This window comes from Erinaceus europaeus, chromosome 14 (genome assembly GCF_950295315.1).
Source record: "Erinaceus europaeus chromosome 14, mEriEur2.1, whole genome shotgun sequence".
Classification (NCBI taxonomy): Eukaryota; Metazoa; Chordata; class Mammalia; order Eulipotyphla; family Erinaceidae; genus Erinaceus; species Erinaceus europaeus.
The window spans coordinates 473140-501072 of NC_080175.1; the positions used below are offsets into that span (position 1 = coordinate 473140).

A 27933-nucleotide genomic window follows, 5' to 3' on the forward strand; every position below is an offset into this window, starting at 1 on the left:
TGTGTGTGTCTGTGTGTGTGTGTGTCTGTGTGTGTGTCTGGGTCTGTGTGTGTGTCTGGGTCTCTGTCTGTTGTCTGTGTGTGTGTCTATGTCTGTGTGTGTGTCTGGGTCTCTGTGTCTGTGTGTGTGTCTGTGTCTGTGTGTGTGGTTCTGTGTGCGTGTCTGGGTGTTTGTCCTTGCTCCCATGCCTGCACCCAGAGCCCTGGGGTTGCGTAGCATGTGAGGACTTCCTTTCTGGGAGAGCTTGAGGTGTTGTTGGGGCCCCACCATCCTTACTACCTGTGAGGCACTCAGCTTGGCCCCCCTGCACCCCCTCACTTTCCCCTCAGGCCCACTGCTCCCGGGAAGACCCTGACACCCCCGGGAGCCATTCCTCAGCTGGGCCTGGCTGCGGGCCTCATGCCGGCGAGGGCCCTGGCCCTGACCGGAGGTGCTGTGGGAGTGAGTAGGCAGCAGGACGGCTGGGTGGCCCCCGGCTCAGGTGTCTCTCTCTCTAGAGCAAGGAGAAGTGGCTGCTGCTGCACCAGTGGCCCACAGCAGACTTCCAGAGTGCAGACAGCACTGAGGGCTTCTTCCTCCCAGGTCAGTAGCAGGACAGAGAGCGGGAGGCCCGGGGCCTTGGCTGGTCCACTAGGAGGGGCCGGGCCAGGGGAGGGCCTCTCCTGTGTCCTCTGTGCATGAGGATGCTGAGTCCCGGTGGTGGCCAGGGCTACAGAGGGACACAGGTCAGGAGGTTCGGCCTTGAACTGCGGTCTCCTGGTCCCTCTACAGAGCAGTGAGGCAGACATGTCCCCAGGTGTCACGCAGAGGTGGGGCAGACACGTCCCCAGGTGTCACCCAGAGGTGGGGCAGATGTGTCCCCAGGTGTCACCCAGAGGTGGGGCAGACGTGTCCCCAGGTGTCACGCAGAGGTGGGGCAGTCGTGTCCTGCAGCCTGTAGTGTGGGTAGGGGCCACACTGGGCTAAGCACACTCAGAAGTGGGGTTGGAACCCTAACCACCGATAAGGGCACCGCTTGGCCCTGGTTCAAGCCTGGCACCAGAGGGCAGAGCCGTAAGGGGAGGACGCCATGTGGCTGAAGGGGGTACAGGGTACTGTGCCCCTCTGAGGGGACACCGTGTGGCTGGAGGGGGCGGGGGTGTGGGGGCCTCTGCACACGGCAGCCCTGCTCAGACGCAGAAACCCCACACGGGCTCCCGGATGCCGTGCCCCTCCCCCACCTAGGTGCGGAGGATGACCTGACCCTGCGAGCCGCGCTCTACGGGCTGCTCTTCCATACCCATGCTGATTGTGAGGACTGGGAGGGCGGCCTCCGCGTGCTGGGGGAGGCCGTGCAGGTGCTGCCCCGCACCAAGCATCGCCTGTGAGTGCCTGCTGGTTGGGGTTCAGCCGGAACCCAGCCCCGAGACCCACCCCTGACACTCACCCTGGGACTCAGCCTGGGACCCCACCAGCACACAGCAGCTGAGACTCAATTAGCATTCATCTAGGACCCAGCCAGCACCTGCCTCGGGACCCGCATGGCACCTGGCCTGGGACCTAGCCCCAGACCCATGTAGCACCCACCCAGGACCCAATCGGCATCCACCCTGGGACCCACCCAGCACCCATCTCAGGACCCAACCAGAACTCACCCTGGGACCCACCCCCAAGACTCACCCAGCACCCTGCCTGGGTTGCCACCCCCCAGACCACCTGTCCTGACCCCCTGGACCCGGCCCTCCCCGGTGGGCTGCTTGTCACTGCTACTCTCCAGCCTGGTGTTCAAGCACATGGTCATCGTGAAGGCCAAGCTGGGCCAGAGCTTCCTGATGGAGATCCAGAAGTTCAAGGACGAGAGTGAGGATTACGTGGCCCACATGTGGCACCGACTGGCCCTCAACTCCAAGAGCGTCTCTGGGGAGCTGTCCTGCTACCACAGTGCCATCCAGGCCCTGCAGGTCAGCGGCCCCGGGACCCCTGAGGCTGGCCGGGAGCCCCCCATGCCCTGAGCCCAGCTGGGAGAGGGGTTGCCCCTGGACGGGACAGCGCCCTGCCCGCCCTAATGGTCAGGCAGCAGAAGCCCCTCTGCCACTACCCCGTGTGGCCTGCAGAAGCCTGAGAGTGAGTGGCAGAAGGTGGACTACATTGTGGAGTTCAGTGAGTGGCTGTACCACCGCCAGTTCCCCATGGAGGACGTGGTCTTCCACCTCGAGTGGGCCCTGGACATTCTGCTGGCTATGCAGCCGGCTGGGCAGGCCCCAGAGGCAGATGGTGAGGTTCTCCCTGTCATCCCTCCTCGAGGGCCCTACTGCGTGGTCCCCACGGCCACCTAGGCCCCTCCAGCCTGGGCCTGGCTCTACCATCCTGGTGTGCCACCCTGGGTGGGGTAGGTGGGGGGTGGGTGATGGGGTGGCCTGGGTGGGGTGCCCTGGGCCCACAAAAAATGGCGGTACTGGGGTGGTGGCCCCACAGGGAATAGGGCCCTCTGCATGTATCACTGGTTTCCCAAGGCTGCTGTTGAGTGGGGTGGGGCAGTGGTGCCCAGGCCTCTCAGGGCCAGTGCCTTCTTACAGAAGAGTCCCTGCTGGGTGAGGCCACCCCCGAGAGCCCGGCACCCTGGGACAGGCTGCGCAGTGTGAGGCAGCTGGACACGCTGGCCCGCATCTTCACGCTGCTGGCCCTGATGACCACACGCCGCTGTGTCCACTATGAGGACCGCTGCCTCCTGGCCTTTGCCTGCCTGCACCGCATCTGGCAGGTGGGTCCAGCCGTTCCCGGGGACCCCCGCCCCCACATGCACCCGCCAGGTGCCCCTGGCCCCCAGGGTGTGGGGTAGCAGTCAGGGCCCCGACCTGGCCGGCTGGAGGAGCAGGCAGCTTCAGCGAGGCCGTGTCTGCAGGTGTCTCTGGCAACGGTGGGCAGATCCCTCACGGAGAGTAAGGGCTTAACATCTGGCAGCTCCAACACCCTGCTGCCCAAGAAGGAGAAGGAGAAGGAGGAGCTGGAGCGGGGCCAGGACAAGGAGGACAGCAGGGAGAAGAAGAAGGACAAGGAGGACAGCAGGGAGAAGAAGAAGGACAAGGAGGACAGCAGGGAGAAGAAGAAGGACAAGGAGGAGCGGGACCGGAGCAGAGACCCCAAGCAGGTAGCACACTGTCCTGGGTCCTGGCCACTGACAGAGGGCCAGGCCTGTGGCTGCCCGCATCCCACCTTCTTTCAGGAAAAGGGTTGGCAGGGCAGGGGAGGACAGACAGTGTGGTCCTGGCTGCTCCCGCTGTAGCTCAGGGCTGGATGGCCAGAAGTCCTGTCAGAGGTGGACGGGAGCTGGGTGCACCGCTGCATTCTCACCCCCCAGGCCCACGGCCTCTCGCAGGCCACGTCCCCCATCCAGGGCAGGCGGCCTGAGGACCTGCCCACCGGCGTGGAGGAGTGGGCTTCCTACTCCTGCCCCGAGCAAGTGCTGGCCCTGTTCTCCCAGGACCGAAGCGACTCCACCATCAACTCCACAAGCCTGCAGAAGCCAGTGAGAAGGCACAGCCCCTCCCGCAGCTTGGCCCCACATCACAAGGGCTCCCGCCTCTGGGCCCACACAATACTATGCCCTAACACACCAGGTCTCACGCTTACTGCCCTGGGCCCATCCCCTGGGACCTCTACCTCTGGGCCCCATAGTCAGTGGCTCCCACCACCCTTGCCTCATCCACACCTGTCCCCCAGATCCACACCCTGCCCCTCCAACCCATACTCCTATTCCCCTAGACCCAACTCTGCACTCCTCAGACCCACACCCTGTTCCCTCAGACCCACACCCTGTCAGCCCAGACCCAAACCCTGTCACCCCAGACCCACACCCTGTCCCCCCAGACCCACACCCTGTCCCTAGACCCACACCATCCCCCCAGACCCACATCCTGTCCCCCCAGACCCATACCCTGTCCCCCCAGACCCACATCCTGTCCCCCCAGACCCACACCCTGTCCCCCAGACCCATACCCTGTCCCCCCAGACCCACATCCTGTCCCCCCAGACCCACACCCTGTCACCCCAGACCCACACCCTGTCCCCCCAGACCCACATCCTGTACCCCCAGACCCACACCCTGTCCCCACAGACCCACACCCTGTCCCCCCAGACCCACACCCTATCCCCCCTGACCCACATCCTGTCCCCCCAGACGCACACCCTGTCCCCCAGACCCACATCCTGTCCCTAGACCCATGCCCTGTCCCCCCAGACCCACACCCTGTCCCCCCAGACCCACATCCTGTCCCCCCAGACCCACACCCTGTCCCCCCAGACCCACATCCTGTCCCCCCAGACCCACATCCTGTCCCCCCAGACGCACACCCTGTCCCCCCAGACCCACACCCTGTCCCCCCAGACCCACACCCTGTCCCCCCAGACCCACATCCTGTCCCCCCAGACCCACACCGTGTCCCCCCAGACCCACACCCTGTCCCTCCAGACCCACACCCTGTCCCCCAGACCCACACCCTGTCCCCCTAGACCCATACCCTGTCCCCCCAGACCCACATCCTGTCCCCCCAGACGCACACCCTGTCCCCCCAGACCCACACCTTGTCCCCCCAGACCCACACCCTGTCCCCCCAGACCCACACCCTGTCCCCCCAGACCCATACCCTGTCCCCCCAGACCCACATCCTGTCCCCCCAGACCCACATCCTGTCCCCCCAGACCCACACTCTGTCCCCCCAGACCCACACCCTGTCCCCCCAGACCCACACCCTGTCCCCCCAGACCCACACCCTGTTCCCCCAGACCCACACCCTGTCCCCCCAGACCCACACCCTGTCCCCCCAGACCCACACCTTGTCCCCCCAGACCCACACCCTGTCCCCCAGACCCACACCCTGTCCCCCCAGACCCATACCCTGTCCCCCCAGACCCACATCCTGTCCCCCCAGACCCACATCCTGTCCCCCCAGACCCACATCCTGTCCCTAGACCCACACCCTGTCCCCTCAGACCCACATCCTGTCCCCCCAGACCCACATCCTGTCCCCCCAGACCCACACTCTGTCCCCCCAGACCCACACCCTGTCCCTAGACCCACACCCTGTCCCTCCAGACCCACACCATCCCCCCAGACCCACATCCTGTCCCCCCAGACCCACACCCTGTCCCCCCAGACCCACATCCTGTCCCCCCAGACCCACACCCTGTCCCCCTAGACCCACATCCTGTCCCCCCAGACCCACATCCTGTCCCCCCAGACCCACACCCTGTCCCCCCAGACGCACACCTTGTACTACCTGGACCGGCTGGTCCTGGCGCTGCAGGACCTGTCTCTGCATGAGCTCTCACTGCCCCTGCTGCAGCTGGGCATGGCTATCAGTCGCTCAGTGCTGGACAGCGAGAGCCTCGCACACCTCTACCACCTCCGGTGAGTGGGCATGAGGGGCTCTGGAGAAGCTCCCACAGCCGGGAGACAACCTTTGAAAGCCTGCACTTGGGGTGGAGCACTTCTCCCGTGCCCTGCTCACCCTATGCTGCTGGGACCCAGGTCTGAGCCCTGGCTCTGTGTGGGAGCATTGCATGTGTTAGCAGGGGAGCCCTTGGTGGACGGGGCAATGCTGTGCCATCTCTTTCGTCACCTGGTGAGGGAACAGACCGCCCATCAGCCATGGGATGAAATCAGAGTGACAGCAAAGTCCCCGTGACTCACACAGTCAGTCACAGTGCTCAGGCACTGGGGTGCTCCACGGGGATGCCCAGGCCCCCGGGGCCCTGCCTCTGTAGGGAGAGGCAAGCTGTCCCTTCAGTCTCCTTCACAGGGCCCACCCAGGCCTTGGGGTCCAGCTGGCTCTCGGTGTCCTCCTGCTGGACGTGATGCTGGAGGCACCCTGAGTCAGCTGGGAACCGCTGTCCTGGGCCCTGTGTCCCCTGGGCTCCTGGCTCTGGAATGCGTGGCACCAGCACACTGCACCCACAGCACTGACTCCTCCACCCCACAGACTCGCCCTGGTGTGCTCGGAGCTGAGGCTGCAGGAGGTGGCCACCTACCATGAAGAAAAGGTCGGCCAGGTGTTCATCTGTGATGGAGAGCAGGCCAGGTGTGCAGGGGCCGGTGCCTGCCCAGGGCCCGTCTGTCAGCAGAGCCTGCTGCGGGTTGTGGGGAGCTCCTGGGAGTGGGTGCCCCTGGCTGCTTAGCATTGAGCGGTTAGTACCTGGGTTATTAGCACCTGGCTAGTTAGTACCTACATGGTTAGCCCCTGGGAACAGTACCTGGCTGGTTAGTAGTTAGCATCTGGGGCAGCACTAGGCTGGTTAATACCTGAGCACAGTACCTGGGTAGTTAATACTTGGCTGGTTAGTACCTGGATGGTCAGTACCACCTGGCTGGTTAGTCCTGGATGATTAGTTCTTGGCTGGTTAGTACCTGGCTGGTTAGTGCTGGCTGTCTGGTTAGCTCTGACTGGTTAGTACCTGGCTCGTTAGCCCTGGCTGGCTAGTACCTGGCTGATTAGTGCTGGCTGACTGGTTAGCCCTGGCTGGTTAGTTCTTGGCTGGTTAGTACCTGGCTGGTTAGCCCTGGCTGGTCACACCTAGGGCAGTACCTGAACAGAGGGCCAGCAGAAACAGACTGAGGGGCAAGTGACCTTCCCAGTGGGTGTGGCCTGGGCACTCACTGTCGGGGGTGGTGGAAGGTGTTCCCCACCCATGCGGAGGGTGTGAGCAGCCGGTTCACACACTGCCCCTCAGCTTCCGGAAGGAGCTTGCTGCGAGGAAGGAGAGGAACCGGGAGCCACTGCCGGACGACGGGTTGCCTGTGACCCCTGAGCCGCTGGCCGCAGACCCACAGGCCGAGGCCAAGCCCCTGGTGGCCAAGGACAAGGTGCCTGGCCATGGGAGGCCGGTCAGGACAGCACACAGGCAGCCCCCCATCCTGGGCTGGTGTCCCCGGGAAGACAGCCTGCTCCGGGGGGGCCACCTGCACACTGGAGCTGACCATGGGATCTCGGGGCGTCCTCGTCTGCACCCAGCGGAGGGCAGTGGTGTGGGGCAGCCCCAGTCACCAGGCACTGAGCTGAGGGACACATGGGGCCCCACGGAACAGGCAGGGCAGGTGGCCTCCTCCCAGGACAGCTGAGGGTTGAGGCCTGGCACCAGGTAGAGGGGCCAGGAGTGGGGACTGCCCACTCAGCCCGGAGGGGCGTGCATGGGGGCGGGGGGCTGAGAAGGTCCCGGGGGGCCTCTGTGCCCAGCTCCTCCAGGTGAATGGGGAGTCGGGGCGTGGCCTGGCGGGCACCTCGCTGCCCCAGCTATGGCTGCTCAAGGCCGAGGTGCTGCTGCAGATGGACCTGTGCCAGCCTGCCCGACTGCTGCTGTCCGAGGCTTCTCGAGGCTTCCAGGTGAAGGCTTGCCCTGTGCCCTGCCCTCGGGTGTCCCACTGCTCTGTCCTACTGCATCCCAGCAGGCCTGCAGCCTTGCGCCTTCTCCCGCCCCTGGGTACCGTGCCCAGGGTGGGGTGGGGGTGGAGATGAGTGCCCCATGTCCCTGGGGGGGAAGCAGGAGGTGAGTACCCCCATGTCCCCAGGGTGGGTAGAGCTGCACACCCTGTGGGGAGCAGGAGGTGAATGCCTGTGTCCTGCAGGAGCTGGGGGACCCCTGTGCACAGGCCACCTGCTTGGGCCTCCTGGCGGAGCTGGCCCACAAGGAACACCACTTTGGGCAGGCCGCCAAGATGGTGGAGGCGGCGCAGCGGCTGGGCGGCAGTGAGGAGTTCTGGTACCGCACCACGCTGACACTGGCTGACACGCTGCTATCCTCGGGCCAGGAAGGGGCAGAGAAGACGGTGAGCCCCTGGCCCCGGTCCTCATGCTCTGGCCCCTGCCCACCACCCACACTGGGCACTGGCCACACACCCCATCTTTCACAGGTTCTTCAGATGTTCCAGAAGCTCATGGAGACCTTCAACGTCCTCAAGAAAGAGAGGCCCAACCGGACGCCTGTGCTGGACTTCATGACTACGGACCTGGAGGCCAGGTAAGGCCATGGCTTCCAAGGCTCTCCCGGGGGACCACCTGCTCCCAGACCTCCCCCCACACTTAGCCTTTAGCCATCCTCCTGAGGCTCTGTCCAGCTGTCCTCTTGGGGGGCTGCCCACTCCCTGAGCACCCAGGCTCTGCCTAGACTGTCCTCCTGGGGGCTGCCCACTCCCTGAGCACCCAGGCTCTGCCTAGACTGTCCTCCTGGGGGGCTGCCCACTCCCTGAGCACCCAGGCTCTGCCTAGACTGTCCTCCTGGGGGCTGCCCACTCCCTGAGCACCCAGGCTCTGTCTAGACTGTCCTCCTGGGGGCTGCCCACTCCCTGAGCACCCAGGCTCTGCCCAGACTGTCCTCCTGGGGGCTGCCCACTGCCTGCCTCCCCCCTACTGCTGGACTCCTACTTGCAGCCTGTTCTGCAGCCTTTTTCCGTGAGCCTGTCATGCTGGGGCTGAGAGGTGCCACCCAGAGGCTCCTCTCTTTGTTGCTTTTCTGTGTCCTCCCTTTCCAGGCCTGTCCCTGAGTGTGGCCTCGTTGGTCCTGACCCTCCATCCTGGGGGGCCTCAGGGTCACCCCTCGCATGTCCACCCGTACTTCTCCTGACAGATGGCAGGGACCAGGCAGTGTGTGGTTGGGTGGCAGGTCACAACTGGTCACCGTGAGTGGGCTGCCCGGTGACCCTAGAGTCCAGGCTGAGGCTGTCGCTTGAGAGGGGTGCGGGTTCAAGGCTGAGGCTGTCCCTGGGGCAGGGGCTACAGGTTTGAGGCTGAGGCCATCCGGGGTGGGGGCAGGATGGATCCAGGGTTCGAGGCTGAGCCTAGCCTGTGTGGCAGGTGTGGGCGTCTGCGGCTGCAGGCACTGCAGGAGCTGGGAGTGTGCCCACTGCCGCTGCTGACCCAGCTGGACGCCAATCTACGGGATACAGAGAGCAAGTTCCTGGCCTGCGGCCGCAGGGAACAGGCTGCGGAAATGACGCTGCAGAGGGCCAGGGTCAAGAGGTACGGCCGCTTGGGGACCCGGCTGCCCTTCTCCCCACACCCCTGCTCCAGCTCCTCGCAGCCCTACCTGCCGCCCCTCCCCCCGTGACTCGCTTTCCCCCATCTCCTGTCCCTGGTGTAAAGGGGTCGCAGCGTCTGGCGGGTGGGCAGGGCACCTCATGCTGAGTCAGGCTCTGCCCCCAGGCTGTGCGTCTGCAGCGAGATGGAGGAGGCGCAGAAGGTAGCCTGCTACCTGGAGGCCCACGACCTGGCGCTGGCCGCTGTGACCGTCGAGGAAGATATCTTCCACAGAGTCCAGGGCCTGCTGTCCCTGCAGGATGTGAGTGAGCCGGTGTCCTGCAGCCCTACCTGCCCGAGTGGGCACCTTTTCCCCAGCGGGCACCTTGCCCAGTGGGCACAGCCAGGACTGAGTGGGCACCCTGGCCTCAGGGGCACCACAGAACTGCCAGCATCCAGGCATTTTGGGGGCTGCTGGTGCTTGCAGAGACCTGAGTTCAAGTCATGTGTCAGACCTGAGTTCAAGTCCTCAGCCCCCACCTGTGGGAGAAGCTTCAGAGAGGCATCTCTCTCCTCCCCTCTGTCCTTCGTCTCCCCCCCCAAACAAGACAAAAAGTACTCACTGAGAACACTGAAGCTATGCTATTGATGTTGTCGTTGTTAGATAGGACAGAGAGAAATGGAAAGAGGAAGTGAAGGCAGGCCGAGCCCCAAGGATGAGCCTGGTGGCAGAGAATGAGAGACGATAGACAGACAGACACAGAGCTCAGCCCTAGGTCGTGCATGTGGCCAGCAGTGCACATATTGTCCATAGAAAGTAGCAACATACCCCCTGGAGTTCACACAGTGACAGGACCCTGGCACAGGCAGCCACCAGTCCTCAGCTGCCCAGGGGTGGGGGGGGTGCGTAAGAAGACACGGGCCGCCCTGGAGCCCAGGTGTGCACAGGTAGCGTGAAGCCGGTCAGCAGCTGCCCGCCTCCTCACTGCATAGGGCGCCCTGGCCAGGGGGACCCAGCCTGCCCCCGGCGAGCACAGCAATGGGGAACCGGGGCTCCAGTGCCTGGCCTGTGTCTGCAGGGACCTGCAGCCCCTCCCTGGCAGACGCAGCGAGGCTCAGAGTCTGGTCAGCGGACGAAGGCTGAGTGGCCTCTGTCCGGCACTAAGTGTCTACTGCTTCCAGGGCCATCTCTGGGGCTCACTGCCTGCATGGCAGACCCACTGCTCCTGGAGACTATGCGTTTCTCTTTCTACTTTTGATAGAAGCAGAGAAATTGTGAGGGAATGGGGAGAAGGGGGGAGAGAGCTACCTGCAGCCCTGCTCCACCGCTCGTGAAGCTTCCCCCTGTCCTGCAGGCGGGGCAGGGGGCTTGAACCCGGGTCCTTGTGCTCAGCTCTGAACCTGGTTCCCTTAGGGCCTCGAGCATATGTGTTCTGTGTTCTAGCAGGCTGAGCCAGCTCCCCATCCTGACAGGCAGGTGTGAGAAGCCATGGGGGTGGGGGGTGTGTGACACAGCCTCCGTCTGTGCCTGCCGCAGGCTGTGACAGTGAGCTCAGTGGCTGGCCAGGGTCCTAGGACCTGGGCCTGTGAACCTCCCAGGCAGCAAAGGCTTCATGCAAATGGCGCCACAGGCAGAAGCAGCACACAGAGTGAAGATATGTGCAGGGCACCTCTTCAGAGGATGCTGGGGGGGGGGCAGCACAGGGGTCTGCAGGGTTCTTAGCACCACCATCAGCCAGAGCTGAGCAGGGCTCTGGGGAAAATAATAATAATAATAATAATAAGGAGGAGGAGGAGGAGGAGGCTGGGGAGACAGCATAATAGTTCTGCCTAAGGCTCAGAGGTCCTAGGCTCAGTTCCCAGCACCACCGTCAGCCAGAGCTCAGAAGGGCTCTGGTCTCTGTCTGTATCTCACTCTTAAAAAATAATAAATAAACAAGAAGATCGATGAAATGAAAAAACAAACCACAGACTGGGAGAGGGTATCTGGAGATCATGCATCCACCTGAGTCTTACAGTAGCAGCTTCCCAGACGCAGGGCTTCTATCAAGCCCTTCAAAGTGAGCAAAGCAGCCTGAGTGTCTAGGAACGGACCCTCTGGCCCAGGATGGGGGCAGGCCGGGCCCGGAGCCCAGGGCGCCATGTGCAGAGGCACCCTCCTTGCTAGATGCAGGGCGTGAGCACGCCGCTGGCCCGCAAGCTGGGGCACCTGAAGGTCTGTCTGATGGAGGTGTGCCTGGGGCTGCTGCAAGTGGTGTGCAGGGAGGACACTCAGCAGGAGCAGCGGGGCTCTGCACACAGGCTGCTGACCCAGTACCTGCAGAGCCTGTGCGAGCACTCTTCCCAGGGCCTGGTGAGGGGGTGAGGGGGTGGGGGCTGGAAGGGGGAGGAGGGGAGAGGGCCTGCTGAGGGGGGAGGAAGAGGGGTGAGGGTCTGGGGAGAGGAGGAGGGGGAGGGCTTGGGGGGAGGAGGGGGGAGGGCCTGCTGAGGGGGGAGGGGTGAGGGTCTGGGGGGAGGAGGGGGAGGGCCTGGGAAGTGATAAGGGCTTGGTAGGGGTATGTGCAGGCCCCCTGGCCCTTCATGGGCTCTGCCCCAGGCAGGCGTCAGCCAAAAATGCCGTGGTGTCCATTAGTGTCTGCCCGGAGCCCCTTCCCACCTTAGACACCTCTAGCTTGGGGGAGGAGTACTCTTCCCCACAGGCCCCCCAGCCCCTGCCCCAGTTCCTACCCTTAGCCCCCAGCCCCTCTCCATGGGGCCCCAGCCTGGGGGCAGGCCTCACCGGCCATGTCCCCACAGAGATGGCTCACCCTGAAGCGGACCCTGGCACACACGGTGCTGGAACAGCTGGTCAGCCTGCAGCCGCTCTGCACCCAATGTCCCCAGCTGCGCGCCCAGCTCCTCGGCCTGGCAGGCAAGGCCCTGCACCTCCTGGCTCTGCGCACTGACCCCCTGCACGGCGCCTTCCGCTGGGATGAGGGGCTGCAGGTGCGTGTCCCTCACAGGATGCCCACAGCCCCACATCTGTGTCAGAGTCCTGGGTGGTGGGGCCCAAGCCTTCCCCCCACAGGGAGCCGGGTGGTACTGGGGCTGAGGTGTGCACCCCACACTTCCCGAGAGACCCAGGCTTTTGGCAGGACGTGGCTGAATGCAGGCCTCCCCTTGTACAGAGACCTCTGCCTCACCTGAGAGACCCCAGTCTGGGGCAGGCAGCTCACAGGCCTGGCCACACCTGGTGCGGGGGTGTCCTGGCCCCCACCTGCACAGGGGAGACAGACTAAGCTCTGCTTCCTGACCCTTCGAGGCCTGGACAGGCCAGGCCTGCAGGGTCCTGATGGGGTTGGGGGTTGCTGCCTGTGTCCGTAGACCGGCGCCCAGCTGAACCTCCTGAAAAGCTTGCAGACCATCTCGGATAACCTGGAGGACAAGAAGCAAGGGGATGACTGGTCCCCCACCTTCAGGGCACCCTCCGAGGATCTCAGCCGAAAAGCAGGGGAGCTGAAGGTAGGGCTGCACCCTGTGGGAGCCCCAGGCCCCATGCTGCCTGCCCGCTCAGCCACACTGAAAGCCTCCCACTGACCCTGCCAGAGGAGGACGGTGCTGGCGCGACGCTTCCTGGCCCAGGTGTCTGAACTCCTGCTGCAGAGCCTGCAGGTGGCTCTAGCCCATGGGCTACTGGAAGTGGCGGCTGCCAGCAGCCTGGAGATGGTGGAGTGCAGCGGGGCCCTGGACCCACCCACCACCTGTCTGTTCCTGGCGCTGGCACAGGTGTGGTCCTACGTGCCCAGAGTCCCCCATGTTCTCTGGGCAGACATCCCTGCCCCAGTGCTCCCTGAGCCCCAGGCCCTGCCTCGTCCAAACCCAGAGCTCTGGTGGCTGGCCAGTCCAGCCCCTGAGCCCTGGCGACTGTCCAGACCCCTGAGCCCCTGCCCACATCCAGCCCCCTGAGCCCCTGACCCTGCCCACGTCCAGCCCCCTGAGCCCCTGCCCACGTCCAGCCCCCTGATCCCTTGCCCACATCCAGCCCCCTGAGCCCCTGCTCCTGCCCACGTCCAGCCCCCTGAGCCCCAGCCCACGTCCAGCCCCCTGATCCCCTGCCCACATCCAGCCCCCTGAGCCCCTGCCCCTGCCCACATCGAGCCCCCTGAGCCCCTGCCCACGTCTAGCCCCCTGAGCCCCTGACCACATCCAGCCCCCTGAGCCCCTGACCACATCCAGACCCCTGAGCCCCTGCCCCTGCCCATCCAGCCCTCTGAGCCCATGCCCCTGCCCACGTCCAGCCCCCGGAGCCCCAACCCCTGCCCACGTCCGGCCCCCTGAGCCCCAACCCCTGCCCATGTCCGGCCCCCTGAACCCCTGCCGCTGCCCACGTCCAGCCCTCTGAGCCCCTGCCCACATCCAGCCCCCTGAACACCTGCCCACGTCCAGCCCCCTGAGCCCCTGCCCCTGCCCACGTCCAGCCCCCTGAGCCCCTGACCACGTCCAGCCCCCTGAGCCCCTGCCCACGTCTAGCCCCCTGAGCCCCTGCCCACATCCAGCCCCCTGAGCCCCTGCCCACATCCAGCCCCCTGAGCCCCTGCCCACGTCTAGCCCCCTGAGCCCCTGACCACATCCAGCCCCCTGAGCCCCTGACCACATCCAGCCCCCTGAGCCCCTGCCCCTGCCCATCCAGCCCTCTGAGCCCATGCCCCTGCCCACGTCCAGCCCCCGGAGCCCCAACCCCTGCCCACGTCCGGCCCCCTGAGCCCCAACCCCTGCCCACGTCCGGCCCCCTGAACCCCTGCCGCTGCCCACGTCCAGCCCTCTGAGCCCCTGCCCACATCCAGCCCCCTGAACACCTGCCCACGTCCAGCCCCCTGAGCCCCTGCCCCTGCCCACGTCCAGCCCCCTGAGCCCCTGCCCCTGCCCACGTCCAGCCCCCTGAGCCCCTGACCACGTCCAGCCCCCTGAGCCCCTGCCCCTGCCCACGTCCAGCCCCCTGAGCCCCTGCCCACATCCAGCCCCCTGAGCCCCAGCCCCTACCCACATCCAGCCCCCTGAGCCCCAGCCCACATCCAGCCCCCTGAGCCCCAGCCCCTGCCCACGTCCAGCCCCCTGAGCCCCAGCCCCTGCCCACGTCCGGTCCCCTGAACCCCTGCCCCTGCCCACGTCCAGCCCTCTGAGCCCCTGCCCACATCCAGCCCCCTGAGCCCCAGCCCCTGCCCACGTCCGGCCTTCTGGCCCAGAGATCAGAAGTCCTGCAGGCCCTGGAGTGGCCGCTGCTGGGGGGCCCGCACTGCTCACTGTGTCCCTGCAGAGCTGTGCCGCCTCTGGCTCCATGCGGTCCGTCCTGCTCTCGGCCACGGCCATCACGAGCAGCTCGCAGACGGCCGCCCTGCTGCAACTGGAGCAGCGGCTCCGGGCCCAGGGCTACGTGGCCAGCAGCCTCTTCACCTCTGTGCAGCAGCAGCTGGCTGCCACCTCCAAGGTGACTGCCCAGTGGAGGCCTTGGGGGCAGGGTGGGGTGTCATGGCCACAGGTGGGACGCCGGCCACTCAGAGGAGCCGCAAGGGGCCTAGCACAGCATCAGAGGCCCACAGCTCTGGTCATTGTGTGGCCGCTTATGGTCACCATACAATCACTGTGTGGTCACTTGTGTGGTCACCTGCGGTCACTGTGGCCCATCTATGGTCACTGTGTGATCACTGCTTGCCACTCCACGATCACCTGTGGTCACTGCCGTGGAGGACCTGTGAGGTTGGCAGTGACCTGTGAGGGTCTCTTCTGAGTGCCCCAGAGCCTCGAGTAGGGGGTGGGCCTGAGGCCTATGGAGCACTGCTCACCAGTGCTGGACACGCACACTAGACCACGACCGGGCCAGGTCAGGCTGGCCCACAGGTGGCCCCTGCCCAGCCAGCACTGGCCCAGGGTCTGAGTCCCAACCCCTCCTTACCGGAAGAGCCCCAGAGCAAGCAGCCCTGGAGCAGGGGGTGGGGGGGCATGGGAGCTGGGAGGCACAGCAGGGCCCCGCGGGGTCTGGAGCCACCTCACAGGAGGAGGGCAGCCCACGAGCCCCCCCGCCCCCGCCTCAGTGCTGACTGAATGGGGACGCCCTCAGGGGTCTTGCAGAGGTCTTGCAGGCTGGTTGGCCAGTGCCCAGCTGCCTTGGTCCCAGCACCTGTGCCCGGTGACAGAACAGCAGCTCCCTGCACGGGGCCAGCACAGGCCCTGACCACAGCTGCCCGCAGGCCCTGGGGGAGCCAGGGCCCATGGACATGTCCAGCCAGGTCTGTGGAGGAGCTGCTGGATTCTACCCCTGTCCTGTGGGCTTGGGGCCCAGGCACCTGCCCCCCTGGTGGCCACTAGAAACACTGCAGGTGGGGCGGGGGCTCAAGGGCAGCTGTCCCCTCAGGCCTGGCAGAACCTCCGGGTGACAGAGCAGCACTTCCACCTCCTGGGTGACATCCCCCCACAGCTCCGGCTCCTGATTCTGTGCCACTCCCCTGACAGGTGAGCCCCTGCCCCCGTCCACCCACGGGCTGTGGACACACCACCAGCTAGCTGCCCCGGTGTGTGCGCAGCTGCAGGGGAGGATGGGGATGGGCAGTGGGGCCAGCTCTGTGCCAGACAGCCAGCGCTATCTGTGGCCAGAAAGCTGTCCTGACTGCTCAGGCCCGCTGGGTCAAGGCGGCCACAGCCTCACGTCCACCACCATGTCTGTGTCCGCTGCACAGGGCCCATCTCTATGGCGCCACCTACGAGAGGCCCCAGCTCGTGCCCGCAGCCAAGGGGAAGCCGGTCCCCACAGGAGGTGAGGCCTTCTCTGCCCCCCCCACCCCCCCACCTCCCCACGCACACCGCCATCTCTGAGGCCAGGGAAGGTTCTAGAAAGACACATCTGCTGCAAGGACCATTCACCATGGCTCCGGGCAGCTCTGTCCTCTGCTCAGGACTGACCCTCCTGGGGTCACACGTGTGCTGACCCAGCATCCTGTCCTAAGCCAGGGTCCTCCATATGCTGAAGCAAGGGGCCAGCAGGTGGCCTGGGAACTTGGGGTCAGCAGTGAGGGGGCAGGGCTGTGAGGGGCACCCTTGGTGTCTGTCCAGCAGACCTCTGCAAAGTGGCGCACGTGGCCGTGGACCCAGAGAGCTTCTCCAGCCTGCTGTCCCAAGTCCAGCAGTTCTGGGACCAGACCCAGGCTGAGGTGTACAAGGAGGACAAGGCCCTTGGCTTAGGCCTGGTGAGCGCCCTGTGGGTGCAGGTCCCTGGCACTGGGCCTCTGGGGCCTCGGGGGCCTCTGGGGACCCTGGGATCTGGGGCTGGAGGGGACCAGGCGAGCTCCTGAGGTGGCCATGCTCTTGTGGACAGGAGTATGTGCGCGCGTCCCCGCAGATGGAGGGCAGCGGGAGGCAGAGGCTGGAGGCCGTGCTCAAGGCCACGCAGAGCTACCTGGAGCCCCTGCTACTGCAGCTTGCCTGTCACGGCGCCAGGTGGGGACACAGCCTGGGGCCACCCCCACGCAGCCCCACCTCACACTCAGCTCTGTGCACCCCCAGCACAGCAGTAATTGGGGGCAGGGCTCTGGCACTGGAGGCCTTGGGGGCCCTGTGAGGTGGCCCTGCCCTGCTCCCCAGCTGCAGCTCCGTGCCTCCCCAGACTGTGCCCAGAGGCACATGGTCAGCAGTCGCGTCTTGGTGCTTTGGGGGCCTGCCCCATGCGGTGGCCCTCAGCTCATCTGGAGGCCGGTCCCCCAGAGCCATGTGGACATGGGACTCAAGGCCACCACACAGCTTGTGGGGTTCCCCGGCCACCCCTGCAGGCTCAAGGGCCTACTGCTTTTCAGGAAGCAGCCCCCTGTGGCAGTGGTGGCCGATCCCAGCAGGCTCAAGGGCAAATCAGGCGAGCGGAAGCTATCCTCTGGCCAGGGTGAGTGTCCAGTCCCACTGAGGTCCCTGTCACTGCTCCTCCAGGTCTGAGCTGGGGTAGCCTGCCATCACACCCCTGCCCTTAGGATCCTGGGCTTCAGCTGTCCCTAGTCATGTTGGGATCCTGGGCTGAGGGGTGTTGGGCTGAGGGGTCCTGGACTGAGGGGTCCTGGGCTGAGGGGTCCTGGGCTGGAGGTCCTGGGCTGGGGGTCCTGGACTGGGTCTCCTGGGCTGAGGGGTCCTGGGCTGAGGGGCTCTGGGCTGAGGGGTCCTGGGCTGGGTCCTGGGCTGGGTATACTGGGTTGGGTATCCTGGGCTGAGGGGTCCTGGGCTGGGGGTCCTGGGTCTCTGGAATGGCCTCTGCTGGCCATAGGATTTGGGTCCGAGCCGTGGCTTCCAGCTCTGTTGCCCACAGACCTGCCTGAACAGGCAGACAGCTTGGTGGTGCTGGCAGACCAGGCACTGCTGCAGCTGCCCCTGGAAGGCCTGGCCATGTTCACTGAGGGCTCCCTGGCCTCCGTGTCCCGTGACTTCTCCCTGCAGATGCTCTGGAACCGGTTTCCCAGAGAAGATGCAGGTACAGCCGCTCCTGGCCATGCCGGCTAGGTGTCCACAGCCCTCCAGGAGGGTTATCCACTGTCCTGTGTGAGGCCTGAGGTTGGCTGCGTGAGCTTGACTTGTGGAAGCAGCACTGGGGGAGCAGGGTGGGGATGGGGGTGCAGGAGGTAGTGGGCCCAGCATGGATGTGTCCTTTGCTGTGGTGTGCACCCACCCCACCCAGGTGGAGCCCCCCAGGCCGGGCCAGTGTGGAGGACTCACCTGGGCTTCCAAGGGCCCAGTGACCTAACACCCAGAGCCAGGCTCAGGGCTGGCCCGTGGCCGGTCCCCAGGGTTGGTGCAGGGTGCGGGCTGTAGCAGACGGGACAGCTGACATGGTCTAGCTGACCACACGAGGAGGACAGAGTCCACTTGGGACACGGGCGTCAGGGAAGGCAAGGGCCAAGAGTGTCCCCAGGCCCTGGCTGCCCACTCCTAGCCCTGACCTGGGACACAAGCTGCTGGGGTCCCCACGTGGACAGTGCAGGTTGGACAGCAGATGGGGGACCCCAGTGCCCAGTGGCTGGGGCTCTGAGGCGCCCTGCCTAGCCCTTCTGGCCCTGTGGCCTTGACACCTGAGACATGACAGCCCGAGCCACACGTCCTCACTCACTGTCCTTGCTCAGCCACCCCCCAGCCAGCCCCCCAGCCACACCCAAGCCTCCCTGCCAGTCACCCCTAGCCATCCCTCAGCCACTGCCCAGCTGCACCCCAGCCACGCCTCAGTCATTCCCCGATGCCCCCAGACGCCCTGCCAGCCACCCCATCAAGTGCCCTCCAGCCACCCCCAGCCATCCTCAGCTGACCCTCAGCCCCGCCAGTTACCCCACCAGCCACCCCCAGCCATCCTCAGCTGACCCTCAGCCCCGCCAGTTACCCCACCAGCCACCCCACCAGCCATCCTCAGCTGACCCTCAGCCCCGCCAGTTACCCCACCAGCCACCCCACCAGCCATCCTCAGCTGACCCTCAGCCCCGCCAGTTACCCCACCAGCCACCCCCAGCCATCCTCAGCTGACCCTCAGCCCCGCCAGTTACCCCACCAGCCACCCCCAGCCATCCTCAGATGACCCTCAGCCCCGCCAGTTACCCCACCAGCCACCCCCAGCCATCCTCAGCTGACCCTCAGCCCCGCCAGTTACCCCACCAGCCACCCCACCAGCCATCCTCAGCTGACCCTCAGCCCCGCCAGTTACCCCACCAGCCACCCCCAGCCATCCTCAGATGACCCTCAGCCCCGCCAGTTACCCCACCAGCCACCCCACCAGCCATCCTCAGCTGACCCTCAGCCCCGCCAGTTACCCCACCAGCCACCCCACCAGCCATCCTCAGCTGACCCTCAGCCCCGCCAGTTACCCCACCAGCCACCCCCAGCCATCCTCAGCTGACCCTCAGCCCCGCCAGTTACCCCACCAGCCACCCCCAGCCATCCTCAGCTGACCCTCAGCCCCGCCAGTTACCCCACCAGCCACCCCACCAGCCATCCTCAGCTGACCCTCAGCCCCGCCAGTTACTCCACCAGCCACCCCCAGCCATCCTCAGCTGACCCTCAGCCCCGCCAGTTACCCCACCAGCCACCCCCAGCCATCCTCAGCAGACCCTCAGCCCCGCCAGTTACCCCACCAGCCACCCCACCAGCCATCCTCAGCTGACCCTCAGCCCCACCAGTTACCCCACCAGCCACCCCCAGCCATCCTCAGCTGACCCTCAGCCCCGCCAGTTACCCCACCAGCCACCCCACCAGCCATCCTCAGCTGACCCTCAGCCCCGCCAGTTATCCCACCAGCCACCCCCAGCCATCCTCAGCTGACCCTCAGCCCCGCCAGTTACCCCACCAGCCACCCCACCAGCCATCCTCAGCTGACCCTCAGCCCCGCCAGTTACCCCACCAGCCACCCCACCAGCCATCCTCAGCTGACCCTCAGCCCCGCCAGTTACCCCACCAGCCACCCCCAGCCATCCTCAGCTGACCCTCAGCCCCGCCAGTTACCCCACCAGCCACCCCACCAGCCATCCTCAGCTGACCCTCAGCCCCGCCAGTTACCCCACCAGCCACCCCCAGCCATCCTCAGCTGACCCTCAGCCCCGCCAGTTACCCCACCAGCCACCCCACCAGCCATCCTCAGCTGACCCTCAGCCCCGCCAGTTACCCCACCAGCCACCCCCAGCCATCCTCAGCTGACCCTCAGCCCCGCCAGTTACCCCACCAGCCATCCTCAGCTGACCCTCAGCCCCGCCAGTTACCCCACCAGCCACCCCCAGCCATCCTCAGCTGACCCTCAGCCCCGCCAGTTACCCCACCAGCCACCCCACCAGCCATCCTCAGCTGACCCTCAGCCCCGCCAGTTACCCCACCAGCCACCCCACCAGCCATCCTCAGCTGACCCTCAGCCCCGCCAGTTACCCCACCAGCCACCCCCAGCCATCCTCAGCTGACCCTCAGCCCCGCCAGTTACCCCACCAGCCACCCCACCAGCCATCCTCAGCTGACCCTCAGCCCCGCCAGTTACCCCACCAGCCACCCCCAGCCATCCTCAGCTGACCCTCAGCCCCGCCAGTTACCCCACCAGCCACCCCACCAGCCATCCTCAGCTGACCCTCAGCCCCGCCAGTTACCCCACCAGCCACCCCACCAGCCATCCTCAGCTGACCCTCAGCCCCGCCAGTTACCCCACCAGCCACCCCCAGCCATCCTCAGCTGACCCTCAGCCCCGCCAGTTACCCCACCAGCCACCCCACCAGCCATCCTCAGCTGACCCTCAGCCCCGCCAGTTACCCCACCAGCCACCCCCAGCCATCCTCAGCTGACCCTCAGCCCCGCCAGTTACCCCACCAGCCACCCCACCAGCCATCCTCAGCTGACCCTCAGCCCCGCCAGTTACTCCACCAGCCACCCCTAGCCATCCTCAGCTGACCCTCAGCCCCGCCAGTTACCCCACCAGCCACCCCCAGCCATCCTCAGCTGACCCTCAGCCCCGCCAGTTACCCCACCAGCCACCCCACCAGCCATCCTCAGCTGACCCTCAGCCCCGCCAGTTACCCCACCAGCCACCCCACCAGCCATCCTCAGCTGACCCTCAGCCCCGCCAGTTACCCCACCAGCCACCCCCAGCCATCCTCAGCTGACCCTCAGCCCCGCCAGTTACCCCACCAGCCACCCCACCAGCCATCCTCAGCTGACCCTCAGCCCCGCCAGTTACCCCACCAGCCACCCCCAGCCATCCTCAGCTGACCCTCAGCCCCGCCAGTTACCCCACCAGCCATCCTCAGCTGACCCTCAGCCCCGCCAGTTACCCCACCAGCCACCCCCAGCCATCCTCAGCTGACCCTCAGCCCCGCCAGTTACCCCACCAGCCACCCCCAGCCATCCTCAGCTGACCCTCAGCCCCGCCAGTTACCCCACCAGCCATCCTCAGCTGACCCTCAGCCCCGCCAGTTACCCCACCAGCCACCCCCAGCCATCCTCAGCTGACCCTCAGCCCCGCCAGTTACCCCACCAGCCACCCCACCAGCCATCCTCAGCTGACCCTCAGCCCCGCCAGTTACCCCACCAGCCACCCCACCAGCCATCCTCAGCTGACCCTCAGCCCCGCCAGTTACCCCACCAGCCACCCCCAGCCATCCTCAGCTGACCCTCAGCCCCGCCAGTTACCCCACCAGCCACCCCACCAGCCATCCTCAGCTGACCCTCAGCCCCGCCAGTTACCCCACCAGCCACCCCCAGCCATCCTCAGCTGACCCTCAGCCCCGCCAGTTACCCCACCAGCCACCCCACCAGCCATCCTCAGCTGACCCTCAGCCCCGCCAGTTACCCCACCAGCCACCCCTAGCCATCCTCAGCTGACCCTCAGCCCCGCCAGTTACCCCACCAGCCACCCCCAGCCATCCTCAGCTGACCCTCAGCCCCGCCAGTTACCCCACCAGCCACCCCACCAGCCATCCTCAGCTGACCCTCAGCCCCGCCAGTTACCCCACCAGCCACCCCACCAGCCATCCTCAGCTGACCCTCAGCCCCGCCAGTTACCCCACCAGCCACCCCCAGCCATCCTCAGCTGACCCTCAGCCCCGCCAGTTACCCCACCAGCCACCCCACCAGCCATCCTCAGCTGACCCTCAGCCCCGCCAGTTACCCCACCAGCCACCCCCAGCCATCCTCAGCTGACCCTCAGCCCCGCCAGTTACCCCACCAGCCATCCTCAGCTGACCCTCAGCCCCGCCAGTTACCCCACCAGCCACCCCCAGCCATCCTCAGCTGACCCTCAGCCCCGCCAGTTACCCCACCAGCCACCCCCAGCCATCCTCAGCTGACCCTCAGCCCCGCCAGTTACCCCACCAGCCACCCCCAGCCATCCTCAGCTGACCCTCAGCCCCACCAGTTACCCCACCAGCCACCCCACCAGCCATCCTCAGCCATCCCCCAGCTGCCTGCCAACTGACCCCCTAGCTGCCTCACCAGCCACCCCACCAGGTGACCTGATGCCTTCAGCTTCGGACCAGAAGCTACCTGGACAGAAAATGGCCATTCCCAGATGCAGGACTGGGCTGTGTCCTCTCTGCTCTGGGCATGTCCACCTCTAGCCAGGGGCCCTGTTGCCCTTGTCTTCCATAGATGGGGGCTCGAGAAAGGACAACCGGAACAAGGACAGCAAAAAGAAAGCCGCCATGAAGAAGGGACACAAGGTAGGCCATGGCCTGGGACTGGCCCCTGGGACTCGGCCCCTGCCCATCTGGCCTGTTCTTTCCAGAGCGTGGTGACCCGGACGCTGCCGCCCGACTGCCTGGTTGTGGACGTGGATGAGGTCAAGTGTATCCTTGGACAGAGAAGTGAGGGAGGGCGCAGAGAAGAGGTCAGCACAGGAAGCTTCTCCCTTGCAGGGGGACAGGGGCTTGGCCTGGGTCCCTCTACCAGGTGCGCCACTGCCTGCCCACAAGAGCATACTCTGGTGGTGGTGGTCCCAGGCACCCTCAAACCATTCTCCTTGACTCAGGCTCAGACATTGTGGACCCCTATGAGGAGGCCCAGGGCCAGGGTGAGCATCCCCTGCTTGCAGCTGGGGCTGGGGTGGGCCACACACATTGCACACACTGCACACAGCACACACCGCAACACTGCTTACACTGCACATGGCACACGCAGTACACAGTGAAACTCTGCACACCCAGTGCACACTCAGCACACTGCACACAGCACACACCGCAACACTGCTTACACTGCACATGGCACACGCAGTACACAGTGCAACTCTGCACACCCAGTGAACACTCAGCACACCGCACATGCAGCAAACACCCCCCACAGTGCACACAGCACACTCAGTGCACACTTAGCATACTGCACACTCAGCACACACCCCACACACAATGCACGCTCAGCACACTGCACACTCAGCACACTGTACACTCAGCACACACAGTGCACACTCAGCACACTGCACACACCCCACACACAGTGCACGCTCAGCACACTGCACACTCAGCACACACCCCACACTCAGTGCACGCTCAGCACACTCAGTGCACACTCAGCACACACAGTGCACGCTCAGCACACTGCACACTCAGCATACACAGTGCACGCACTGCACAGTCACTACACACTCTGCATACTGAACACTCAGTACACACACTGCACACTGAGCACACACTGCACATCGCACACTCAGCACACTGCACAGTCAGCACACACTGCAGACTCAGCACACTGCACACTCAGCATGCACATTGCACACTCAGCACACCGCACAGTCACCACACACTGCACACTGCAGACTCAGCACACTGCACACTCAGCACGCACATTGCACACTCAGCACACCGCAAGTCACCACACACTGCACACTGCACACTCAGCACACTGCACAGTCAGCATACTGCGCACTCAGCACACACACTGCACACTCAGCACACACACACTGCACAGTCAGCACACACACTGCACACAACAGTATGTGCACTTCTGAGTGCCTTGCCCTTTCCCCCATCCCCACTTGTAGAGACACTGACTCCGGTCTCTGTGACCCGGGACATTCTGGACAAGTTCCGAGACTCCTTCACTTCCAGCTGGGTTGGTCACCTGGGCAGCAAGCACTTTCCAAGGTCTGCTTGGACTGGAGTCCCAGGGGCTGAGTCCTTGGCCTCTCTGACCCTGCCGACCCTCCACCCCAACCCAGAGGGGCAGGGACTGTGGACTGTGGTACCCTGGGTGCTCAAGTGATGACATAAGGTGGCCCAGCCCTGATCGGGTGGTGCTACTGGGGGGCTGGCCCCTCCCCAGATGTGTGCTCTGCTGACCTCAGGTCACCTGGGGCCCTGGCCTGAGTGAGGTCCACGTGTGATGATGGCCAGCTTGTTCCAGGCCCTGCCCACACCCTGACCCCTCCGGACCCTGCCCAGCCCTGGGGCAGACATCCCAGAGGGACCTCCTCATACCGCTCTGGGAGCAGACCCGGAGGGCCATGGCAGGGCGGTCGGTGCTGGGGAGGTTGGGGCAGGCAGAGGCAGCCCGCAGCGCTGGACAGTCCTGTGTGGTCTCCACCTGCCCCACCAGCCACGCCGAGTGGGAGCAACTGCTGGGCAGCTGTCAGGCCTTCTTCTTCTATGGGATGGAGCGCTTCCTGTCCCACCTGCTGGTGGAGAGGGTGGCTGTCATGAACCTGCAAGGTGGGCACACTGGCAGTGGGGCACTCAGCAGGGGAGTGCCGGCTCTGAGGCAGGCACCCAAGGGTGTGGGGTGCTCAGCAGGGGAGCGCCAGGCCCGAGGTGGCCCCCTGGCACAGCAGCTATGAGCAGACCCTCCAGTCCTCAGGGGCCTCAGCCAGCTCTGGCCTGACGGGCCCCAGTGAGTGTCAGGGAAACCTTAGGTGTCAGGCCAAGGGGCTGGGTGTTACAGGCCCAGGATTTGGGTCCAGGGCAGCAGGGTGGGGGGTGGGGTTGCTCAGTGTGGAGGAAGCATTTACCTTATAGCTATCAGTGTCCTCCTTGGGCATTTACCCCAGCGTCCCCTGATACCCACTCGGTGCCAGCAATGAGTACTTCGTAAGCAGGTAGCCAGCCCATTCCCTGAAGAGTTCTGTCCACATGAACCAGCCATGTGCCCCCAGAGCCAGCCCTGAACCCCCAGAGTCAGGCCTGAACCCCCAGAGCCAGCCCTGCAACCCAGAGTCATCCCTGCACCCCCAGTGGCAGCCCTGAACCCCAAGAGTCACTCCTGAACCCCCAGAGCTGGCTCTGAACCCCCAAAGTCAGTCCTGAACCCCCAGTCAACCCTGCACTCCCAGAGTCATCCATGCACCCCACAGTCAGCCCTGCACCCCCAGAGTCAGTCCTGAATGCCCAGCGGCAGCCCTGAACCCCCAGAGCCAGCTCTGAACCCCCAGAGTCAGTCCTGAACCCCCAGTCAGCCCTGAACCCCAGAGTCATCCCTGAACCCCCAGAGTCAGCCCTGCACCCCCACAGTCAGCCCTGCACCCGCAGAGTCAGTCCTGAATGCCCAGAGTCAGTCCTGAACCCCCAGAGCTGGCTCTGAACCCCAAGAGTCAGTCCTGAACCCCCAGTCAGCTCTGAACCCCAGAGTCAGCCCTGCACCCCCAGAGTCAGTCCTGAAACCCCAGAGCCGGCTCTGAATGCCCAGAGTCAGTCCTGAACCCCCAGAGTCAGTCCTAAGCCCCCAGAGTCAGTCCTGAATGCCTAGAGTCAGCCCTGAACCCCCAGAGTCAGCCCTGAACCCCCAGAGTCAGTCCTGCACCCCAGAGTCAACCCTGCACCCCAGAGTCAGTCCTGAACCCCCAGAGCCGGCTCTGAAACCCCAGAGTCAGTCCTGAACCCTCAGAGTCAGTCCTGAACCCCCAGAGTCAGCCCTGCACCTCAAGAGTCAGCCATGAACCCCCAGAGTCAACCATGAAATCCCAGAGTCAGCCCTGAACCCCCAGAGTCAGTCCTGAATCCCTAGAGTCAGCCCCAAACCCCAGAGCCAGCCCTGCACCCCCAGAGTCAGCCCTGCACCCCCAGTGGCAGCCCTGAACCCCCAGCGGCAGCCCTGCACCCCCAGAGTCATCCCTGCACCCCCAGAGGCAGCTCTGCACCCCCAGAGGCAGCCCTGAACCGCCAGAGTCAGCCATGAACCCACAGAGATAGCCCTGCACCCCCAGAGTCAGCCCTGTACCCCCAGCGGCAGCCCTGAACCCCCAGAGTCAGCCCTGCACCCCCAGAGTCAGCCCTGAACCCCCAGCAGCAGCCCTGAATCCCCAGAGGCAGCCCTGCACCCCAGAGTCAGCCCTGCACCCCAGAGTCAGCCCTGCACCCCCAGAGTCAGCCCTGACCCCCAGAGTCAGCCCTGCACCCCCAGCGGCAGCCCTGAATCCCCAGAGGCAGCCCTGCACCCCAGAGGCAGCCCTGCACCCCAGAGTCAGCCCTGCACCCCAGAGTCAGCCCTGCACCCCAGAGCCAGCCCTGCACCCCAGAGTCAGCCCTGCACCCCCAGAGTCAGCCCTGAACCCCCAGCAGCAGCCCTGAATCCCCAGAGGCAGCCCTGCACCCCAGAGTCAGCCCTGCACCCCAGAGCCAGCCCTGCACCCCAGAGTCAGCCCTGACCCCCAGAGTCAGCCCTGCACCCCCAGAGTCAGCCCTGAACCCCCAGCGGCAGCCCTGAATCCCCAGAGGCAGCCCTGTACCCCAGAGTCAGCCCTGCACCCCAGAGCCAGCCCTGCACCCCAGAGTCAGCCCTGCACCCCCAGAGTCAGCCCTGAACCCCCAGCAACAGCCCTGAATCCCCAGAGGCAGCCCTGCACCCCAGAGTCAGCCCTGCACCCCAGAGTCAGCCCTGCACCCCAGAGTCAGCCCTGAACCCCCAGAGCCAGCCCTGCACCCCCAGAGTCAGCCCCGAACCCAGAGTCAACCATGACCCCCCTAGACTGCCAGCTGCTGGTGCTCCTGGACCTCACCCGCTCCTACAAGAGCCTGTGGAGGCAGACGGAGAAGTCAGAGGGCAAGAGGTGGGTGCCCTGGGGGGCTGGGCAGGTGTGTGGGTGCCCTCCCCGTGTGGGGCTGTGACCCTGTAGCCAAGGCGGAACCAAGACTGAAATTCTGCCCGTGGCTCCCAGAGGGTTGGGGGCAGACCCTGAGGAGAGGGAGCAGGCGGGGGGTGCCGAGGCCGCACGTGGGGGCGCCGTGTCCCCGTGGGGGTGGGTGTCAGCCGCGGGCGGGGTGCCGCTCAGCCCTGTGCCCGCCTCTGGCAGTGCCCCCCAGCTGTCTCTGGAGAGGCCTCTGGAAACCGCCATCCTCCTGAGTCTGGCTGGCGTCCGCACCATCCTGGCCAACCAGTGGCCCACCCTCCTGCAGGACAACGCAGCGCGGGCAGGGGAGCTGTGGGAACGTGAGCGCCAGCCTCCCACTCCCTCCCCGTCCCTCCCGTCCTGTCCCCTCCCCTCCTCTCTCCTCTTCTCTCCTCTCCCCTCCTCCTCTCCTCCCCTCCCTCTTTATCCCTCCCCTATCCCCTCCTCTCTCCTCTTCCTCCTCCCCTCCCTCCTTCCCACTCCCACTCCCCTCTCCTCCCCTCTTCCTCTCCTCCCCTCCCTCCCCTCCCCTCTCCCCGCCCTTCCCCTTCCCCTCCCCCTCCTCTCCATCCCCCTCTTTTCCCTCCCCCACCCTCCCTTCTCTTGTCCTCCCTCTCCCCTTCCCCCATCCTCCCTTCTCTCCCCTCCTCTCTCATCCCCCCCACCCCCCCAGTCACACCCCCCATCCTCCCCACACTCCTGCCCCCCGGGGGTGCTCCCCCATCTAAGGCCCCCTCCCCCCAGAGCTGCTGACCAATGGCGAGCCTGTGGGGAGAGCTGTGCGGCTCCTGCAGCAGCCAGGCGCCAGGGACCAGGGGAAGCAAGGTGGGTGCCTCCTCCCGGGGCCCTGGGGGTCACCGTCCAGGGCCACCGAGACGGTGACCTGCCGCTGGGAAGCCACTCTCAGTGAACGCGCGGGGGGGGGGGGGGGGGGGTGGTGACAAGGACGTGCCCCTCCCTCAGCGAACCTGGTCCCCTGTCCCCAGACGGGTCCCAGAGGGCCAGCGTATCCTTCCCCGTGGAGAACCAGGACTCCGACGGCCTGGCCGCGAGCCTCAACCTGGTGCTGTACGGACACCCCCGGCAGGTCCTCGGCTGAAGGCCCACAGAGCCCAGGACCTGAGGGCACCCTGCCTCTGCAGCGTCCGGCCAGGGCGTATTCCTCAGGGCTGGATGCGGGCTCTGCCGCGGCGGGCCAGTAAACAGCTTGGCCGGGCATGGTGTGGCTCTGTGACCCCCCCCCCCCCGCTCCCCTGGCCCCTAGACCCGGGCCCCCAGCAGGAGGGGGACCCCAGTGCTGCCCGGCCTGCAGTCCAGGAGAGACCAGCTCCAGCCCCTGCCACAGCCGCCCGGTCGCCCCGACCAGGTCCTGGCCCAGTGGGTCCACTGTGCCCGGCTGCA

At 65.7% G+C, this 27933-nt stretch overlaps 1 protein-coding gene across 6 annotated transcripts in view; it reads left to right on the plus strand.

Annotated features, from left to right (window-relative positions):
* CFAP46 (cilia and flagella associated protein 46) overlaps nucleotides 1–27670 on the plus strand; it is a 46839-nt gene extending 19169 nt beyond the window's left edge. For 2 of the 6 annotated variants that reach the window (XM_060171039.1, XM_060171043.1), the window contains 35 exons: nucleotides 498–582; nucleotides 1225–1363; nucleotides 1757–1940; nucleotides 2094–2253; nucleotides 2556–2740; nucleotides 2882–3127; nucleotides 3356–3505; nucleotides 5238–5386; nucleotides 5958–6056; nucleotides 6706–6838; nucleotides 7209–7355; nucleotides 7598–7798; nucleotides 7883–7989; nucleotides 8823–8987; nucleotides 9171–9306; nucleotides 11152–11337; nucleotides 11781–11969; nucleotides 12348–12485; nucleotides 12570–12749; nucleotides 14278–14448; nucleotides 15373–15470; nucleotides 15695–15771; nucleotides 16068–16201; nucleotides 16330–16451; nucleotides 16805–16887; nucleotides 17302–17463; nucleotides 22092–22162; nucleotides 22228–22288; nucleotides 22477–22512; nucleotides 23476–23578; nucleotides 24030–24142; nucleotides 26391–26472; nucleotides 26716–26852; nucleotides 27277–27357; nucleotides 27519–27670. In XM_060171039.1, coding sequence (XP_060027022.1) covers nucleotides 498–582; nucleotides 1225–1363; nucleotides 1757–1940; nucleotides 2094–2253; nucleotides 2556–2740; nucleotides 2882–3127; nucleotides 3356–3505; nucleotides 5238–5386; nucleotides 5958–6056; nucleotides 6706–6838; nucleotides 7209–7355; nucleotides 7598–7798; nucleotides 7883–7989; nucleotides 8823–8987; nucleotides 9171–9306; nucleotides 11152–11337; nucleotides 11781–11969; nucleotides 12348–12485; nucleotides 12570–12749; nucleotides 14278–14448; nucleotides 15373–15470; nucleotides 15695–15771; nucleotides 16068–16201; nucleotides 16330–16451; nucleotides 16805–16887; nucleotides 17302–17463; nucleotides 22092–22162; nucleotides 22228–22288; nucleotides 22477–22512; nucleotides 23476–23578; nucleotides 24030–24142; nucleotides 26391–26472; nucleotides 26716–26852; nucleotides 27277–27357; nucleotides 27519–27631 — 4623 coding nt within the window. In that variant the 3' untranslated portion in view covers nucleotides 27632–27670. Of the gene's footprint in view, nucleotides 1–497; nucleotides 583–1224; nucleotides 1364–1756; nucleotides 1941–2093; nucleotides 2254–2555; nucleotides 2741–2881; nucleotides 3128–3355; nucleotides 3506–5237; nucleotides 5387–5957; nucleotides 6057–6705; nucleotides 6839–7208; nucleotides 7356–7597; nucleotides 7799–7882; nucleotides 7990–8822; nucleotides 8988–9170; nucleotides 9307–11151; nucleotides 11338–11780; nucleotides 11970–12347; nucleotides 12486–12569; nucleotides 12750–14277; nucleotides 14449–15372; nucleotides 15471–15694; nucleotides 15772–16067; nucleotides 16202–16329; nucleotides 16452–16804; nucleotides 16888–17301; nucleotides 17464–22091; nucleotides 22163–22227; nucleotides 22289–22476; nucleotides 22513–23475; nucleotides 23579–24029; nucleotides 24143–26390; nucleotides 26473–26715; nucleotides 26853–27276; nucleotides 27358–27518 lie in introns of those variants that run through there. The other 4 variants (XM_060171042.1, XM_060171040.1, XM_060171041.1 and 1 more) reach the window with 4 other exon arrangements.
* Nucleotides 27671–27933: the final 263 nt, after the last annotated feature.